Raw genomic sequence first — 21,131 nt, forward strand, 5'->3', positions numbered from 1 at the left:
CGGTTATGTTACTTACTCGATCAGCATCGAACCGTTACTAAACACTGTTACTTTCGGGTCGAGCGTCAGGTCTATGTTCGAACCATCCCGATACCAGGTCATGTTATAATCCACCGAACTATACGCGATACAACTCAACAGAGCATTGCGTCCCGGGGTAACCGATACGTTAAACGGTACCAGGATACTCGGTGGGGGGTCTGAAATTGAAAATGGAGAAATGTTCGTTGTAATATTCCGACAACTGAATGAGAGGGAGGGGAAAATGGTTCCATTTGAAATTGAGACACATGAAAGCAGCCATCTTAGATTTTGATTGCTTGCGAAACTTGGGCTCCTCGGACCAGTTCAATGAACGAGACTTAAATTTAAAGGTGGACTTAAATCTTAAAGACAGGTCTGAAAGGTGTTAGATTATATAAATGGGATTTTCTTAGAGTGGTTTTAAAATCCAAGCCGCGACAACAAATGGCCCCATGTGTCCAAATGTCTTGAAATTTTGTGTAAGTTTCGTCGCACAATTTGATCAAAATCCGGTCTAATCCAAGATGGCGCTGCTTACTTTAAACTACCTTTGATATCGAGGAATGTTTGCGCAATTCCGGTTCCCATGATGCTCGTCGCGTTGCACATATAAACACCCTCCGAGAATATACTAGCAGACGGAACCTCCAGCGTCGCTACGGCCGTCTCACGGAAATACAACAATTGACCCTCCGGATTACTGTCGCGGAACCACTGTACGGCGAACGGAATTAAACTATCCACGTTACATTTGATCGTCGCGGTAGCGTCGTAGTAACCGTGGGTGATGGCGGGCATGCGGACTAGCGGTGGAGCGGGTAGGTCAGCGCTGAGGGCAGTCGGCGTTTTACGCTGGAATCTATATCCCAATTCATCTACACCTTCAACCTAAAACATATAAACAAATTCATTCAGGGATCAAAATATCCACAGTTCTACAATTCGAATTCCACAGTTCTACAGTTCTACAGTTCCACAGTTCTATAGTTCCACAGTTCTACTGTTCTACAGTTCCAGTTCCACAGTTCCACAGTTCTACTACAGCTCAACAGTTATACACTTCTCTCAGGATAATCGACTAAAAAATTTATTCAAACTGGATTCAAACTTATATCCAACAACTGTGGAATAACAGGTGTCCTCAACTGTGGAATTGTATCCTAGACTGTGGAACTGGGTCCTGAAATGTATAACTGGGTCATGAACCTGGGTCACAGTCGCGGCTTAAGTCCAAACGTGGTCTTTGATATTAAGACTGGTCTTAAGTTGTAAGATTTCCTAGAACTAAGTTGGTCTTAGACTGGTCTTAAATCAATGCTATGCCGGGGACTGAAGAAATGGGACCTCGACTGAATATTTGACAATGAACTAATTTTTCAAACTCTTAAACACGATTAGGGCTCAGTTCCACACTTGTGAGTTAGAGTTAACTTAGAGAGTGACTTAAAGTTAGTTCATTTTCGATGTTGTAACTCAAGAGTCAAATCTTAACTCACAACTGTGGAACTGGATCCTGAGTTATTGTTAACTCTGAGTTAAAATCAATTTATTTTCATCGAGTTAACTCTGAGTCAAATCTTAACTCAGAACTGTGGAACTGGACCCTGAATACTTTAATACGTTCGTTTTTTCGAATTTTCATTCTAGATTTCGCTTACTTTCAGGAAGAAGAATCCCTCGGCCGGAGGCATGAAACTCGAGACGTTGTAAAGATGAGGTCGCGACGGGTCCTGAACTATCGGCACTTCGATTAGAGATTTACCGTACAGGTCGACGAGGGTTAACTTGGTGAAACGTCCCGGCGGTTTCAAATCGGTCGAATTCAACACAACATACGTCGGTATACCTGAAATTATCATTTTCGAAAATTTGAATTTAACAGTTTTTAACGGACTAAGTGGGATCCTTCAATACAGTGTACGACAGATTAACAATCAATGGTTTAGTTTGAAAAATTATTGAAAATCAAAACAGCTTTTCTGGCCTTCTCAAAATTAAAGAAACTTTGTGCCTATTTGGATTTACAACATTCACAGCTCATTATAACACCAGCCCCAGGACTGTCAAAATTTTGGCTGTACAACGAATGTAGCAGTAGGCCTATAACGAAATGGTGATCGTTAAATTTGACGTAGCATACAAGACACGACTATCAACGAAATCCAGAATTAGACATCAGTTGATTTCAATTTAAGAAGTGTAAAGGTCATTGTTCATTTCAATTAGATAATAGAAAAAATTTATACAGTAGATGTGCCAAACACATGATTCTTAACAACAATGGACGGGAAATATCGTGACAAAAGATCATTGGTATCTTGAATAAATGTTTTTTCTATGAGTTTGAATAGAACTATTCTAGGATCTCGTTGGACGTTATGGTGGACGGTGAGAGGTGGTACAACGAGAGCTATTTACATACATATAGATAGGCCTACCAAATAAACTGCGCACAAGCGAAATTCTTGGAAATAGGTGAATTTGGCGGTATAACCGATGGCGGTTAAACGAGCTTTGACTGTATTCAATTTCTTTTTTTCAATCTTCATTGAGACCAATGTTTCCCCACTTTTTGGGAGGGTAAATTCGAACAGTCCACCCCGTTAATCGGCGCTTGCATTTATTGCACCCGATTTGAGAGCGGATGAAATGGAACAGACATCAGCTACGCACGTACCTTGCACCGGACGGTGATCAGTCTCATTCAAATTCAGTGTCGGTTTCCGGGAAAACCCATGCACGAAATCGAGCGTACTGAGACCGGTCACGCGTAGACTATGAGGACTAGAGCTTTCTACGATCAGTTTCCATAATCCGGGTTTAGGGTCGTTGATGCTGACTATCAACGCTTTCTTCAGTTTCAGTAACGTATCCAGACCGTTGCCAGCTGTATAACGCTTTCCTTCACAAATAGAATACAACGAAAATCATTATCACAAAACATTTTCCCAAATTTTTAAGACTTTCGCATTAAGCAGGTTCAAATCGGTCTCTACCGATCCTGGAATACAGACTAGAATACACTCTTCCTGGAATGGTATAATCTGTAAACCTGATAGAAGCGGCCGGTAGAGAGTTTGGTAGGTTTTGATTTGTCTCAACTGATTCTGGAAGAATTCTCTTCTGGCGCGTTCAAGACTAGAATACACTCTACCTATTCTGGAATGGTATAATCTGTAAACCTGATAGAAGCGGCCGGTAGGGAGTTTCGTAGGTTTAGATTTGTCTCAACTGATTCTGGAAGAATTCTCCTCTGGCGCGTTCGAGACTAGAATACACTTTACCTATTCCGGAATGGTATAATCTGTAAACCTGATAGAAGCGGCCGGTACAGTTTGGCAGGTTTTGATTTGTCTCAATTTATTCTGGAAGAATTCTCTTCCGGCGCGACCGGTATACATACACTTACACCAGTGCGGCCAGGAGAGAGTTTTCTTTTGACAGCCACCAACAATGAGATACGATAGTAATAACAGACAAACTTCAAAATAAATCTTCCGTAGAGAGTTGAGGTAGTTGAATATCCATAAAAACGTAAACACGATGAATCTCATTTTCAAATGAGTAAATAAGTTTATTGATAACGAACATCTTCGGGAACATTTCCCCTCATCAGGTATAAAACAAGTGACTATACAAATCGATAACATAGAGGTGTTTATATACAAACAAATCTTTCTCAATTACAAACTATTAAAATTGGCTAAAATAAACCGAAATAAACTGGTTTGTTTGTAAGATTTGTTTGTATACCTCTATGTTGTTCTTTGTTTTATACCCGATGAGGGGAAATGTTCCTGAAAACGTTTTGTTAACAATAATTTTCAAAATGTTGCCGAGGATTATCTATGAAACCGGGGCCTGAATGTAGGTATGAATACTGTACCTTTAGGATCGACGAGTATAACTTGAGGTAGTTCTCCGCTCAGCGATACCGTGATATTCGGCAGTTTCGAATCTATAGGTAATTCTATAGACTCTCGTCCGCTCTTCAAATCAACCGACAACACGTTCACTTTCCTCGACTGTACAGCTACCTCGACAAAATTCAACACCTTTCAAAAAAAAAAAACGAAGTATAATAATCATAAAAGTAGGTTCCCATTGACAAGAGACGGTCCATCCGTAATTCTATTGAAGTAAAACAGGGTGCGATCACTTGTCCGAAGACCCAGGGCTATTTCAGTTTATTTTCATTAGGGTAAGTAGGTTATCATAGCTAGTGTAATGTTATGTCTCAAAGTTTTTTTTATTTGTCCACCGGGCTAGTGTAATTTTAAGCCTCAAAACCTTTTTACTTGTCCACCGGGCTAGTGTAATTTTATGTCTCAAAGCTTTTTTTACTTGTCCACCGGGCTAGTGTAATTCTATGCCTCAAAACCTTTTTACTTGTCCACAGGGCTAGTGTAATTTTATGCCTCAAAACCTTTTTACTTGTCCACCGGGCTAGTATAATTTCATGTCTCAAAACCTTTTTACTTGTCCACCGGGCTAGTGTAATTTTATGTCTCAAAGCTTTTTCCAACTCGATATAACCAAGGGCTATAAGTAATGAATTTTTTCAGTAACATTTAATTGAAATATGACAGAAAATGTTCAAATTAATCAGTAATCAACGGGAAGACCCTTAATAACACTTTTCCTATTTCTGTACGCATCAAACATATATAATCAGTATTTCTCTGGATAAAGTAGTAACAAATACTGAAAATCATGAACAGTTGGCAGCTATGTATAACAGATGATTGTGTCACCAATATGGACTGGTTGTGTAGGGCAAATTTAGGGCGAAATATCAGATATGCTTGCCCCATGGGCAAGTGGCTTTTATTTCTTAGATTGAACCTGTAAAAACTCATCAAATTGTGGATAACAACTCAAGAGATTGTAGCGACATTTTAACTCAATAAGCCTTTTTACAGTTTCCAGGCACCATTTTTTTGGGTACCCGCTGGGTCTGCATTGTAGAATTTTTTCCCGGGTTAATTTTTTTATCTCGTTCATATCTCTGGATTGTATTAAGATAGAAACAAAGTAAAAATATCGATGAACTCAGCTGATAATTTACTTTTTTATGATATCACTCATTTATAAAGTTAACGCAACAATGCGCGCTGGTGAAGTTATAAACATTGATATCGTCTTCCCGATAATTCAACTTTTGAAACATTTTTTTACTCGCTCCTCTCTCAACTTTTGTTAATAATTGTGACTTATTTTCTTTGACATCACAACTTATCGTTGTTTGAACTATTCAAAAAAAATATACGTCAGTAATTAGAGCAATCACAATGTACGTAACACATATTTCTATCTATTAGAAAAACAATTATACGATCATCCAATTACATACTTATCAACTTTAACCACACAAGACTTAAATATGAGTGCAATTTGATCAGCAAAAAGGTTATAGATCAAAATGATTCAGTTTCAAGTATGCTATTTAGAGCCCTTTCACTTAGAGCTTACTCTTCAAGAAAATTGAATATTCTGCTTAATAGTAGAAGATTTCTGCTGTCAATGTGATGGAAAAATGTTTGAGCAGAAAGGCAGAAACTTCCAAACATTGCAATGGAAAGAGAAAATAGATAATTCCCCTTTGGGAAGAGCATAATCAAACAGAGCCTAGAAATATCAACACAAAAAAACTAGGTTCTCAAATTCTTGGTTCTGGATTATGAAGTTATAACGGTTGAAATTAACTGATTTTAACTCTTCACATCAACCTTGACCGAGAACTGTGGAACCGAGTCCTGTTGGTTTTTTACTCATAGCTAGACGTATCGGCCCCACTCCGCGCGGTTGCGCCACCGCGCAGGATTTACGCGAAGCAGCAAACACAAACATGGCCACTGCGCTCAATTTTCAATGATAGAAATCGTGTGTACATTTAGATTATTTCGGCTGTTAGGGTTTTAGGGCACAATATAAGTTGATGATGTGATATGGCGATGTTAATTAATGATAATTCCGCAGTGAAGCTAGTCACGAACGGTGCCGATTGAGTGTACAGCTGCCAAAAACACTGAAATGTGCGTAGTTGCGTAACTATTTGCAGTGAATTGCAGACGAAACATGAAGCCTTAACGGCCGTTTAAAAAAAAATTATACCAACTGCAATTGCAAAGTTAAAATTCTGGGCATTTCTAAAATGTTATTACTAATTTTTAGTCAGTGCCGAACGTTTAGTTTTCCAACAATAATGAGGGGTGGTAGGTAGTCATGCAATTAAAGTCATCATTTATTACACGTTACTTCCGTGTTGTTGAAAATCTCGTGAGTCCTGGACCAAACCCCAATGAACAATGTGGTCTGTGTGCTGGCCACAAATGCACACAGATCACACTACACTACCCATTACAAACTCCAGTACCCACAGCTTTCATATATCCATCCAAATATTTAGAGTGTCTTTCTTCCTGGATTTCGAGGTAAAGCCTCGGTGGCGAGAGTCCTAGCAGTAACATACCTGATTGACTTGTGATTTTTTCAATAAGAAAACCTGTCCAGAACTCGTGGCTGCGATCGTCTCGTACGCTTTAAATCCAGGAGCAGACGTATTACCACAATCACCGGTCATTACAAACACTACCTGTTAAAACAACACAAATACAATAGTTACTGAGATGGATATACAAGGGTATGGTAGGAGCGCGGCACTGGGAGCACAGGGGTAGGGTAGGAATGCGGCACTAGGGTCACAGGGGTAGGGAGCGCGGTATAGGGTCACAGGGGTATGGTAGGAGCGCGGTACTGGGAGCACAGGGGTATGGTAGGAGCGCAGTACTGGGAGCACAGGGGTATGGTAGGAGCGCAGTACTGGGAGCACAGGGGTAGGGTAGGAATGCGGTACTAGGGTCACAGGGGTAGGGAGCGCGGTATAGGGTCACAGGGGTATGGTAGGAGCGCGGTACTGGGGTCACAGGGGTATGGTAGGATCGCGGTACTGGGAGCACAGGGGTAGGGTAGGAATGCCGTACTGGGGTCACAGGGGTATGGTAGGAGCGCGGTACTGGGAGCACAGGGGTAGGGTAGGAATGCGGTACTGGGGTCACAGGAGTATGGTAGGAGCGTGGTACTGGGGTCACAGGGGTATGGTAGGAATGCGGTACTAGGGTCACAGGGGTAGGGAGCGCGGTATAGGGTCACAGGGGTATGGTAGGAGCGCGGTACTGGGGTCACAGGGGTATGGTAGGAGCGCGGTACTGGGGTCACAGGGGTATGGTAGGAGCGCGGTACTGGGGTCACAGGGGTATGGTAGGAATGCGGTACTGGGGTCACAGGAGTAGGGTAGGAATGCAGTACTGGGGTCACAGGGGTATGGTAGGAATGCGGTACTGTCTAACGATTAAGAGACATGACAGTGAAATTACGCGCACTCACCGGGGATCGAACCCGGGTCTTGTACGTAGAAAGCAAGCATGCTAGCCAGTAGACCAATAGAACTAGTCCACTTGACCAGTGGTTATACAGCTTGTCCAATATGCGTATAAACTGGGGTCACAGGGGTATGGTAGGAGCGCGGTACTGGGGTCACAGGGGTATGGTAGGAGCGCGGTACTGGGGTCACAGGGGTAGGGTAGGAATGCGGTACTGGTTACCTGTTAAAACAACACAGATACATTAATTACTGCATGCCCAGTTGGGTTGGAAACATAACTGTGTGCCCAGTAGGTACTGCATTAATGTGTAGAGCATTTCGGTTTAGATCGGGCACGATACTGGGTGTCCAGGGGCCGGCATGGTACTCGGTGTCCAGTTAACCTTGATGTTCTGGACCATAGGGATTGGGCATGGTGCTGAGGGCCAGGGAAGGGCACATTACTCCTGGGCAATAACTGCATGCCCAAGGGTTAGGCCTTATACCTTTCGCTAATGCTGAATTAATTTACCCTTGCAGCGATAAAACAAAAAGACATAATGAGATATATATAGAAATTTGGAATCTGCATTAATAATTGAAAATTCTAACAACGTTGTAAACCTAAACAATGGTTTTTCACCCCATAATAAACTTATATCTAAATTCCTCTGTAAACTGGTTAAACTCAACACTTGATTCCCCTTTGATTATTTGTTATTTGTTCTCTCATCTATTTTTGTCTCTCAACTTGTATTCACCATTGTTTTAATTTAAGTGCCCCCTAGTTTGTCTTTTTACTACTGATTTCAAGTTCTAATTTATATTTATACTCACTTATTGTTGTTTATAATTACCCCTTAGTTTGCTTCCCTTCGATCTATTTTAGCGTGTAACTGTTTCTACGTTAATTTTCCTTTAGTTTGTATCATCTCTGATTACTTCAATTAGTCTCTTTGTCTCTGGATTGTATATATATATCTCATTATTTTTTGTAGTATCTCATTATTCCTGAAGATGACTATTAGGATATAGTCGAAACGTTGAAATAAACTACTATCTCGAAGTTTCATTTTCGGACTTTTTCGTTATAATTGTGGGATTCTCTCTACATCGCGTCAACACGGATATAGTGTTCTATCAATCGTGATCATAAACCTTGATTTTCCTTGATATATCTTGTATCATTACTTGCTATATGCTAAGATGAAAGTAATGGACATCTTAATCAATTTGGCTACTGATATTCGATATGAAAATAATGACTGACATTATTTCTTCTAAGTATATGATACACCATTAGACACATATCACAGTGGATTCTAAACTTGTGGTAATAAACAGTTCCAGTTTGTGAGCTCAGAATGAGGGGTTTAATTAAAGATGATAAATAAACGGAATGAGATGAAAAGATAAAAACCCACTATGTACAAATTAGAAGAATTTTAAGATAAATTCTCGATTTTAGAATTATTTTAATTTGTACATATAAGTAGGTTTTTATCTTATTATCCATTCACCAAGTTTGAGTGTGGTTATTGTGGTTATTGTACTAGAATGAGATGAAGATTAGCTAATCCGTTTAGATAAACATATTGATAACTTCGGCATACTGGAATGACACTCCTCACTCTCCCCCACGCAGATTCCTGTTGGGATTTCTAGATGTGAATTCCGGGAAGACTCATTCTTTCAATTCTAGGAATTGTTTATCTCGTAAGACGAGAGATTCCCATGAGAGTTTTACGAAGCAGATGTAAAGAGAATGAATGACTCAACTCTAATAGAACTCTCATGTCCTACAACTCAGGATCAAACCTGGAAGAATTATACAACCGCAGGTGCTGAGAAATTTGCTAAATCTAAAAAAGTTCTTTCAACGAATTTCCTGAAACCTTGAACTTTAGTTTATCGGGGAGGGGGTATTCTAGGTCCAGGGCCCAGTTTCATGAAATAGTTTAAACTTTAGACGGGACTAAGTTTAGATTTTTTGTAGTTATCGAAAAGATGAAGTATATAATAAGGCCCTGTATTCCTTGGGCCCAAACACTAGGCATTGTGTTCCTCGGTCCAAACACTAGGCCCTGTGTTCCTTGCCAAAACACTAGGCTCTGTATTTTTTGGTCCAAAAACACTGAGCCCTATTTCTCAGACCAAACACTCGGTCCAAATGCTCCGTGTTCTTTGGCCCAAACATTGGGCTCTGTGTCCCTCTGCCCAAACATTGGGCAGTGTCCCTCTGCCCAAACATTGGGCTCTGTGTCCCTCAGCCCAAACACTGGGCTCTGTGTCCCTCGGCCCAAACACTGGGCTATATGTTCCTCGGCCCAAACCCTGGGCTCTATGTTCCTCAGCCAAAACACTGGGCTCTATGTTCCTCAGCCCAAACACTGGGCTCTATATGTTCCTCAGCCCAAACACTGGCCTATTTGTTCCTCGGCCATAACACTGGGCTCTATGCTCCTCAGCCCAAACACTGGGCTCTATGTTCCTCAGCCCAAACACTGGGTGGGCCCTGTATTCCTCGGCTTTTGTTGCTTTTATTTCTTACGTAATAAATACTCTCAGTCAGGCTGTAGCGAGTTATATAAGAATAGAATCGATGATGTGGTTTCGTAACCTGGTATTCGGAATCTGTTTGACATGTTTCACTGTGCGGAAGATTGATGAAACCACTTTCTACGCGATGAGAGGAGACTTTCATATACAAAAACACAATCAATGACGACGAACGTTGATGAAGTTTTCTTTTTTAAACTTCCACGAATTTTATCATCGACACGTGAAGCGCCGCAAAAAAAGCTTTTAATGAAATTCTTTCGACACACAATGCGCAGATCTTCAAAACGCTGCTGCTATTTTTTTGTTGTCTTTGCTAATGATTCATCAAAATAGGCAAAAAACTTTCTTTTCTTCTTTCATTTTAAAAAGAACAATTTCCTTTTTAGAAAAACGATAATCAACACATTTTTCGACGACAGTTTCTAATTGAAACACGCAGAAGCTGCGAGATTTTCACTCATTCATCAAAAAATGTCTAAACAATCATTGAGCATTCTATATATGTATAGGTCTATGTATAAAAAAATTATGCTTATTGAGCCTTTCTATCTACACAATTATTAACATTTCATCCCCCTACCCCCTAGGCCCCTCCCCCAGACTGCTGACTAGCTGATATCTCCTAACTGTATTCAGTTTTTACCAATGAAATGATTATAATCTGAAATCAAAAATAGTCATATAATTGAAAATGGACTAGAAATTGAAACCGATTTTGAGAGTATTTTGATATTTTTCGAAAGAGTTGCAGTGTTGCCCATACGCGCGGCGTGGATTCAGACGTAGGCACATGCTGCCGCCAGGAATATCTCGTGCTTTTTTCCATTTTTTCATGCCCAAAGTAGAAACGGGCCTTTTTTTACATGACGAGGTAGATGATTTTAAACAAAAAGCATTTCAAATTCTTCAAGATTTTGTCTTTATTACCTGGAAATTACATCTCAATGCAGTTAATATGCTAGAAAACACTCTTCTTCAGGACTTTAATTGCTTGGAAATTCAGCAAAAAGCAGATTTTCAAAATTTCAGAATGCCCTTTTTATGAGTTGTGCTACCCTCGACAGTGGTCCCTGGATCCGCCCCTGATATGACAGGTTTCGTGGGGCGGTCACCCATTCCATTTTTACATCCTCTCCTTTGACAATCAGCCAACCCATATAAAACACCTGCTGCCCCTACCAGAGTGGATGTCAATATTCCATCAATGCTGATAACTGCTTTGAAATATATTGAGCTCATGTGAAAAATAAAAGATTACACCGATATTAATCTTAAATTTTCAGTATTTTCTGGGAAATTTAAACAAATGTAGCAGCCCCTTCGAAATTCCAGCATATGGAGAGAACACAAGTTGAGTGCGAACTATTCTCAAATAGGCCTATAGTAGTTCACCGATTTTCCACCCTATATCTTGATATATTCCTTACAAGCACTTTCTGTATAATTCAGTCAATTTTTTTTAACGCCTAGCCCTCTTCCCCCACCCACTCTACTACACACTTTATAGATTATATCTAAGATTGAACGTTAAACATTTTTCCGATGTTTTGTCTTTTGTCGAGAAACTTTCTCGTGAAAACATTTTCGAGAAATTGTTACGCCGTACAGAAATGCCTCTCTCGTTCCGTTTCAATGTAGTTCTACGACGACTCGAACATCCCCCCTCCCCCCTGGAAAAAAAATCAAACGGCTATTTTTTCATGTAGGAAACATGTACAATGCACTAAAAGTCCGCTTAGAAATTAGTAGCCCTCGATGCAACAGACACATAAAATATCTGCTGCTTTTCTAAGAATTACATTGTTCAAGTTTTATGACCCGTTTCACGCTGAATGGATGATGGAGTTGTAACTAATCGCAGGAAATTCCAAACACGATACAAACGCCAATTCGACAATTCGAGATATTTTTACGTCGTTATTGACGCGATTTTTCAAAATGAGGAGCCTGGAAGAATGACTCACCGACTACATGTTCTAGATGCCTAATTCCATTAACCCTGAATTCCAATGTTCAAACTGTGGAACTGTTTCCAATGATTTCGAATGAACCAATTTCATTCCCAAGTCGTAAATTGTGTGTGTGTGTAAATTGAGAAATGTGGAACTTGGGCTTGTTCTAAACTCCACTGTGGAGTAGAGTCCCGTTCTTAATTCCACTGAGTCCCATTCTAAACTCTACTGTGGAATATTCCTGTTCAAAATTCCACTGTCGATTAGTCATGTTCTTAATTCCACTGTGGAATGGTCGTGTTCTTAATTCCATTGTGTCACTGGGTTTAAATACTTGGAAACCAAGGGAATGAAGTAATGCAGATTGTTGTTAATTAAATTAAGAGCGCAAAGATATCATTGATTTTTTTGCTCAATCACCTAAAGATCTTGCAGTTTTTGCAAGAAAAAATTGCATTTGTTTACTGAATAATTGCTCAAATTAGTATTTTCTATCGCTTTGTAATTGAATTGATATCTCTATGCATGCATAGTCTTAATTAGTTACTACGTTATTTCTGTTTGTTCATTTAAACAAGTATAATGTGTTATTGAATTTGTAATTTTTTCATATCGTGTTATTGAATCTGTAAATTTTGTGTCGTCCCTCTAATACCTGTAACGGGTTTGAGCATAAAATAAAATGAATAAATAAATAAATAAATTGATTACCTGGCTCTGTTTTTTCTGTATGAGAGTGAGAACTTGTTCGGTCAGGTAAAAATCCTTCGACCTCGCGTCGGTGAACACGTAGACAAACGAGTTGGGCAGCGATACCTGCAGGGCCAGCCGGATCGCGCCGACGCTCATCTCCGGGCAATCTCCACCGCCCTGCACGTACAGGTTGCGCAGCTCCTCTTGAAATTCATCCGGATCCGTCGTCACGGTGACCGGACCAATTTCTACAACATACGAAAACGATAAGAGAAATTTATGAAATTAAAAATCTATTACGTGTATCAGGGGTGGTGTGCAGGTGTTTGAAAAAGGGGGTGTACAATGGATTGAAGGGTCACCACTTAAACACATATATCTTTGCAAGTTAACCCTTCCAGTGCGTCAACACCGCAGTGCGGTGTGCAAATCGGTGATGGATTTTGCTGGTACACCGCATTGTATTGATGATATCAGTAATTAGTAATTATCTCTTGAAAAATGGCAGCACGTGTCAAACATAGTGAAATACTAGTAACTAACGGTACACCGCGCCGCAGTATAGACGCACTATAGTGGTATTCCCGTTATTCAACACACTAGGGTGGAATCTTTTAAAATTATCTCCAGCACTATAGGGTATTAATTAGTCAGCACTGAAAGGGTTAAACTGATTTTAAGCTAATAGATTAATTTAGAGAGGCACTTTCTTCGTTGAAATCGGGAAGGAAATGGGCGATAGGTTGAAAACCTTTTACGATTTCTTTTTTTTTGGGAGAAGATTCCAGGGTCCTTTGGCTGAAAAAAGGGCCCCCTGGATCCGCCACTGTACATATTCTTTTTAAGACGATTGAATAATTTTTGGCAGTTTTTTTTTCTGGTGATTGAGTTCGTCTAGATGTTCTATAGATGTTGATGAAGGGTTTATGACTAGTGGCACCAGACTTCTGTCCGCCTGTTTGTCTGTCTTTCCGATTGTTACTTTGGCAAAATACAAAGGGATGAATCTTTTTTATCGAGCGAAACTAAACACTTTCAAGCGGATGGCGGTTTCGTAAATGCACCACACGTACATCGCGGTTTTCATTTCGAGTATAACAAACATACACGAATCAATTCATCTCAAGATCCAGTTATACATAGGGCCTTTTTTTTAATAGCTTGGTTTACGGGAACCGCCTCCCGAAATTTGGAGAAAACTCAAATGAAATTTTTTAAATTTTTAATCCCATCTGTGGATCAAATTCAGTGAAAAATGAGCAAAAGAAAACCCTCCAACGAATGTGAATCCTGGCTTGAATGATGAAAAATTTGAAAAACGCGAGGTTCTTTTTTGATCACAGTGTGTGCAGAATTCGAACTTTCCAAGAATCATTTGTTTGGACATATGTATATTGCCCTATCGACAGTTCCCTCTTCCATCAAAAAGTGATGAAAGCTCACTATTTACAAATTTAAAAGAAAATTTTATTATTCAAAAATTGAAAATTAATCAAAGAGGACATGTAATCTCTCTGTACATACTAACGAACTAGTGGCACCAGACTTCAGTCCGCCGGCCTGTTTGTCTATAGTGTCTGTCACAGTGATTGAAGTAGACGGCACTGAATATAGGAGCAGCAAGAGCAGTAGGACTAATATCTATTTCAATTTGACTTAAGCGCACATTTGTTAAACTTTCAAATCATGGAGTCGCTTTTCTTTATTTAACCCCTTTCCATGAAGACTTTTGGATATCCTTCAGTATAGTTTAAACGGAATAAAAATCTATGTTTTTGTTCAACTGCCAGTCCTTTCTGGTCTTAATAAGACCGGGTATGCACCATCAAAACTGACCGAGCTAGGCCACCTGATGTGGTCTCAAGTCAAGTTGAAAAAGACATTAGGAGAAAACAAGCATTAGATATTTCACAGTGTCTATCAAAATGAACCCTGTTTTAGTGAGAGGCCTATCCGAGCAAGTCATCAATTAAACCCCCTATATACGTGAATTCATGAAATCAGTTTTACAGACTTTTGCGAAAATTTCAGCTGAAAGATTAGAGGAAAAAGTCATAGGAAATTACATGAATATGAAAACAGCATGGAGAGAGAGGAGAGAAACAGGAGACAGGGGGGATGGGATGGAGAAAGGAGGGGAGAGAAAGAAAGAGGAGACAGGGAGGGGGATGGGATGGAGAGAGGAGGTGAGTGAATGAAGGAGAAAGGGAGGGGATGGAGAGAGGAGAGGAGAGAAAGAAAGAGGAGACAGGGAGGGGATGGAGAGAGGAGGGGAGAGAAAGAGGAGACAGGGAGGGGATGGAGAGAGGAGGGGAGAGAAAGAAAGAGGAGACAGGGAGGGGATGGAGAGAGGAGGGGAGAGAAAGAGGAGACAGGGAGGGGATGGAGAGAGGAGGGGAGAGAAAGAGGAGACAGGGAGGGGGATGGGATGGTGAGAGTAGAGGGAGGAGAGATGAGGGGGAGAGAAGAGAGGGAATAGAGTGGGAGTGGAACGAAAGAGAGAGGATAGGAGAGATGAGAGGGAGTAAAATGAGAGGAGAGAGGTAAAGATGTGGAGACGAGATGAACGGAGAGAGGAGAGAGGTGAGAGGAGAGGAGTTGAGAGATGATTGATGGTATTCTCGAGTTTCTCCGACTCTTTATTTTTTATTTTCCTGTTGAAAGAATGGAATGTATCCGCGGTAAAACTATAGTAAATAAAATCCGTCTCAAATAACTACAACTGAGCCGCAACCTGCAATCGACACATCGCGCACAACACGTAACTAAATAAACAGAAAACTATCTCATCACTGAAAACAGAAAACCTTCTCCAATTCTTCGATAGAAGAAGGTCCTTTTTTATTTTAACAGAGAACCGTTGAAAACGAGCGCGGCTAAAAACTAGTGATAAATCAAATCAAAAGTCGAAATGAAGATGAAAGGTGTTTGTAGAGTTTTATGAGCTTCCGAGTTACGAGTGAGCCATTAACAGAAACTACTGATATATAATGTATTTAAAAAAAAACGACAAACCGAACGTTTGCTGAAAATTATCAGTTGTCCCTGATTTAAAAAGCAGCGTAGTAAATTTTGTCAAACTTGGAATGCACTTAATTTTTTAAACGATGACTGAAGCTCACGATACACTATATAATAATACTACATTACGAGGTGATTAGAGGAAAAATTGGCCTAATTGTAATCAAGGGTCTGATTAGAAACTGTTGTTAATAGTCGGAGAACAATGGATGGGTAACCGCTGTTGAAAACCAAGGGTGGATCTCCTAGGGGGGGGACACAATATGTAGAATCTTCGGATCATTAGAAGCACCTATAGGGTGCAAAATACAAAATTTTGAAATTTTAGAGGCGATTTCTGGGCATTAAAACTAAATTTTGATTGCATATTTTTATGATTTATTTCAAGTTCTCTTATCATTTTTTCAAATAGGCGAAAAAGAAATTTTCGGAAATGTTTCCTTGAGTTTACAGTTTATTCCATGTTATCCTAATAGTTATCTTTAGATAGGGGTCATTCATTTATTACGTACGCATTAGGGGAGGGGGGAGGGGTCAGTGCAATTACATACTGTAATGCTTAATGTATACGAAAAAAATGGCGGATTATTTTGCGTGTAGAGGGGGAGGGGGGTTGAAAAATTCTAATTTAATGCGTACGTAATAAATGAATGATCCCATAATGGGGTATTGTTAATGACTAGTCAATCATTTCAATCATTTCAAGTACAACAAACATTCACGAATTAATTCATCTTTAGGTATCTCAGGATCCAGTTATACATAGTTTATACGATAAAAGCTCACTAATTACAAATTGAAAAAAAAATTTATCACTCAAAAATTGAAAACTAATAAAAGAGTACATGAAGTCTCTCTGTACATAGAGTTAAATAATGACCTAAAAATCAGTTCATTCCAAGACTCCGAGCCAAACATTCATTCGCAGTTGCCCAGTTACGTAACTGGGTTCCTGAAGTTTCAAACCTGGGTCTCAATATATCCAAAATAAAAACCATTTCTTTTTAAACATCAATTTCCGATCGGCACTAATTATATAAATTGCTCGCGTGCATATCTGTTCTCCGAAATATTCTGGGAGGTAAAAATGTTCTGAATTCTTAAATCTTTATTTCTGAGTTTAAAAATAGCGAGAAGAAAAATTGCCGACTCTGACAGGTTTGATGTTGTAATTTCATGGTCGATTTCATCGCGAATAACTTACTTTATAACCACCCTCCCTCACCCTCCCTCACCAAACCCTTCACTTTCCTAAACCTTTCACTATTACTTGACAAACTTTAGAAACAGATGTTGTTTTCAATAAAGATTTCTGTCTTATGACTTAATTAATGAAGTTTAGCCTTCGGTTTTTTCACGCAACTCCAGCGCATAATTAGCAGGTTCGAATGAGTGACTACTATCACCAGGATTCAGACCCATATCCCCTGGATTGATAAGAGAACAGTGAAAGACTGCTGGCTGGCTGGCTGGCTGGCTGGCTGGCTGGCTGGCTGGCTGGCTGGCTGGCTGGCTGGCTGGCTGGCTGGCTTGCATCAGGATTCGAACCCATGAACCCTGAATTTATGAGGGACCAGTGAAAAACTGACTGACTGACTGACTGCTACCACCAGGATTCAAATACATGAACCCTGGATTGATGAGAGACCAGTGGAAGACAGGCCGACTGACTGCCACCAGGAATCAAACCCATGAACCCCGGACTGATGAGAGACCAGCGAAAAACTGACTGACTGACTTCAAACCCACCAGGATTCAAAACACATAAACAGGCTTAGCTCTGAAAGCCTATTATATCAATAAATTCAATAAGTTCGACAAACTTTTAGCTTTCTTTACTTTAAAAATGTTGTCCCGACGCCTCGCTGTACCGAAATTAAGTTCAATGAGACAAGAGAATTTTTCTACAACTCCATTAAAAAATACAAAAAGACTTTCAGAAAAACACCAGAATTCTTCGAAACGGAAAACAATTTTCATCGGGGAAGAGACAGATTTGTACTGACACAGACTGCGTCTAAATCACTGCGAAAAAAACAAACCCCCAAACTCAACTTTATCTATTCATCCTTCACTACGTAAGAATAAATGAATTTTCCTAGAAACGTAGAATTCGGAACATGTGTCAGAGAGAACAGCCCTACTAACCCTGACCCCCTCAGACACGAGTTCAAAAATAGGCTTTGAGACTAAGGGCAGGTTCTACAGACTGGTTTCATCCGAACAATCAATTTTTCATAATTTCGACTCATTATGTCGTCGAAATTCGACTTATTATGTCGAGTTTTCTTTTTATATCAAATTTCAGGTAAAAAAAGGCGAATTTCGTGTTATTTTAATGTCAACTTATTATGTCGAAATTCTACATAGAAATAACTCGAATTTCTACATAAAAATAACTCAAATTTCTACATGAAAATAAGTCGAATTTCAACATAATTAACTCTAAATTCGACACAAGTCGAATTTTGACATGATTAACTCAATTCGACATGAAAAGAAAACTCGAAATTCGATATAATACGTCGGGATTTCGAGTTTTCTTTTCATGTAAAATTTCGACTTGCCTCGATTTTTGAGTTAATTATGTTGAATTTCGTGTTATTTTTATGTCGACTTATTATGTCGAAATTCGACCTAAAAATAACTCGAAATTCGACATAAAAGTAACTTGAATTTCGACATAATTAACTATTATGTCAAAATTTTACTTTTTATGTCGAAATTCTGCTTATGTCAAAATTCGACATAAGTCGAAATTGTGGAAAAATTATCTCGTATGTCACCAAGGGGCTTCCGTAGGTTCTAGACTGAACTCGGTTAAAAATCTCGTATCATATTTTCCGTTAAAAAGATCGTTCAATTTCTCCGTATAAAATTGCCCGAGTGAACATTTACCGCGATGGACCCGAGATAGAAAAACCCTTTGAAGAGAGAACGAGACAACCAGACACCTCACAAAGCTGACTGATCAACGAAGCTTAACTTCCAATCTGTGTCGATCAAAAAGGCACAGCTCTATGCTCCAGTGATTTAGGATATGTCCATCCAAGGTCCCATCTTAAAATTCTGGTCGACCAACGCATCAAATGATATTTTCTACGCCGATATCTTCAAGGGCGAATTATGCGTTCGATCGAGGGAAGAAAAAATTTATGATTCGTTTCCTTTTTTACCAAGCAGGAAATAAAGCGCGCGGTTTCTATTTCAACAGGAATCGAAGCATTTCCTGATAAAAACGATTAGATAAATGACTGTTACGTGAGTGATTATATATATATATAGATGATCAATGTCGCTCTAGGTCTCGTCGGTTCCATCATCATCGGCATTTCCGTCAATTGACGGGGAGAGGAAACGTCGACCTAATTAACGACTTTGAAGTGTTTTATTTGATAGATTTGCACCGACATATTTCAGCTACTACTGACCCAGTCGTTAACTTGCACGAAGTCACTACTCTACTTCTTAGTACAATCAACTCTCTCTTGAATGTGTACGTTGTGGTTGAAACCAATACATCTTTAATCAAGGTGGATAATCCTCAGTGGATAATCCTCTACTGGTGGATAATCCTCAACTGGTGGATATCATTGATATCATCCAGGTGCGGATTCAGACTTAATTTTTGTAATCAGGGACTCATAATTCGGGCTGAAAACCGAGATTACCTCATCGAGCCCCATTACAAAATACGTAACCAGAATTATTATGTATTTAAATGATTTTGTACGGAAATAAATGATCTTTATCTGTTTATAGGTTATTGACACTTATTGATTGGGAGAAACTGGCAAAATTCTCAATTGTTTTTCTCACAAATTATCAGGTCAAGTTGCACAGCTTAGATTTAAGTCCAAAGTTGCCAAAATTCTTAAAACCAGTCTTAAGTTGTTAGATAGGCTAAAGAACCAAACCAAAATGCGCTTAAAACCAAATGGAGCTAAAACTGGTCTTAAGTTGTTAGATTGATTATAGAACCAAAATGAGCTCAGACTGCTCTCAAGTTGTTAGATTGACTATAGAACCAAAACGAGCTTAGACTGGTCAAGATGAGACCCGTCTTAAGCTGTTAGATTGGTTATTCAATCAAAATCAGCTTAGACTGGTCTTAAGTTGCTAAGATTGGCTATAGAACCAAAATGAGTTTCTATAGACTGGTCTTCATCCATGTAGCTGACCTTAGAAGATTAGATCATAATCAAACAAACAAGATTAGGTAATGCCATAGGGGCCTATATAAAAGTATTCAAATCAATAACTTCATAATTTCTTATGTCAAATGTTCACAATCAATTCATATTTTCATGCCCAGTAAAATAATGATTTGTTTCCGACGAAATAGAGAGCAATGATTCAGCGATCTGTTAGTTGAACTGAGTGAACTCCTGATCAGTAAAAACTATACTAGGGTTCCCGGGTTCCGCTGATCTCTAAGAGTACTAGACCTAGACCAGTGTAAAGTTGCACCGAAAAACTGGCTGTTATCATAAGGTTATGCGTACTGTATTCATACGACATACCTCGGTCTCATCACCGTCGAAACGAGTATCGGTTTTACCTCACAGAAAACATTTTCGTATTTCGTTTAAAAACAAATTTCGCGGCGCTGCCTCTCAAAACAGAGTGAAAAGAATTCAACCAATAAATTCTTTTCAAAGACGCATAAAAATCAACATCTGTGTCACGGTTTTAGTCAACACGAAAATTGTGAAATCTATCAATCTTTTCATGAAGGGTCTGCTAAACATTTTTGACTCGTCAATTTTTACCCAAGTCTTGAAATCCTTTCTTATTGGACACAATAGAATCAAACTCTTTAGGTAGGCCTATAAATCGAACCTGTCAATCAGGTTTTCAATTAACCAGATTTCATTATAGTTAGAAGACCTCGGAGCCAGCCAGTTCTAAAAAGTCTTCCTAAGGTAGCTAAACTACATAATTAGAATCAAACTCTTCAGGTACTGCTATAAATCTAACCCGTAACTCAGGTTTCCAATGGACAAAATTTCATAATAGATACAGGACCCTCCGAGCCAGCCAGTTCTAAAAAGTCTTCCTAAGGTAGCTAAACTACATAGGCCTAATTAGAATCAAACTCTTCAGGTACTCCTATAAATCTAACCCGTAACTCAGGTTTTTAATCAACCAGATTTCATAATAGATACAAGACCCTCGGAGCCAGCCAGTTCTAAAAAGTCTTCCAGGGTAGGAAAACTACATAATTAGAATCAAACTCTTCAGGTACACCTATAAATCGAACCTGTCACTCAAGTTTTCAATTAACCAGATTTCATAAAAGATACAAGACCCTCCGAGCCAGCCAGTTCTAAAACGTCTTCCTAGGTAGATTAACTACATAATTAGAATCAAACTCTTCAGGTACTCCTATAAATCTAACCCATAACTCAGGTTTTCAATGGACCAAATTTCATAATAGATACAAGACCCTCTGAGCCAGCCAGTTCTAAAATGTCTTTCTAGGTAGATAAACTACATAATTAGAATCAAACTCT

General features: G+C 39.3%; 1 protein-coding gene across 1 annotated transcript in view; it reads right to left on the reverse strand.

The window, feature by feature from the left end:
• LOC141908119 (hemicentin-1-like) overlaps positions 1-21,131 on the reverse strand; it is a 61,562-nt gene that overhangs the window by 39,885 nt on the left and 546 nt on the right. The window contains exons 2-8 of the mRNA XM_074797969.1: positions 12,613-12,842; positions 6,497-6,619; positions 3,911-4,079; positions 2,702-2,926; positions 1,683-1,870; positions 573-912; positions 17-200 (exon numbers count right to left, since the gene is read on the reverse strand). Coding sequence (XP_074654070.1) covers positions 17-200; positions 573-912; positions 1,683-1,870; positions 2,702-2,926; positions 3,911-4,079; positions 6,497-6,619; positions 12,613-12,842 — 1,459 coding nt within the window. The remainder of the gene's footprint in view (positions 1-16; positions 201-572; positions 913-1,682; positions 1,871-2,701; positions 2,927-3,910; positions 4,080-6,496; positions 6,620-12,612; positions 12,843-21,131) is intronic.

The sequence above is a fragment of the Tubulanus polymorphus genome, chromosome 7 (assembly GCF_964204645.1).
Source record: "Tubulanus polymorphus chromosome 7, tnTubPoly1.2, whole genome shotgun sequence".
Lineage (NCBI taxonomy): Eukaryota > Metazoa > Nemertea > Palaeonemertea > Tubulaniformes > Tubulanidae > Tubulanus > Tubulanus polymorphus.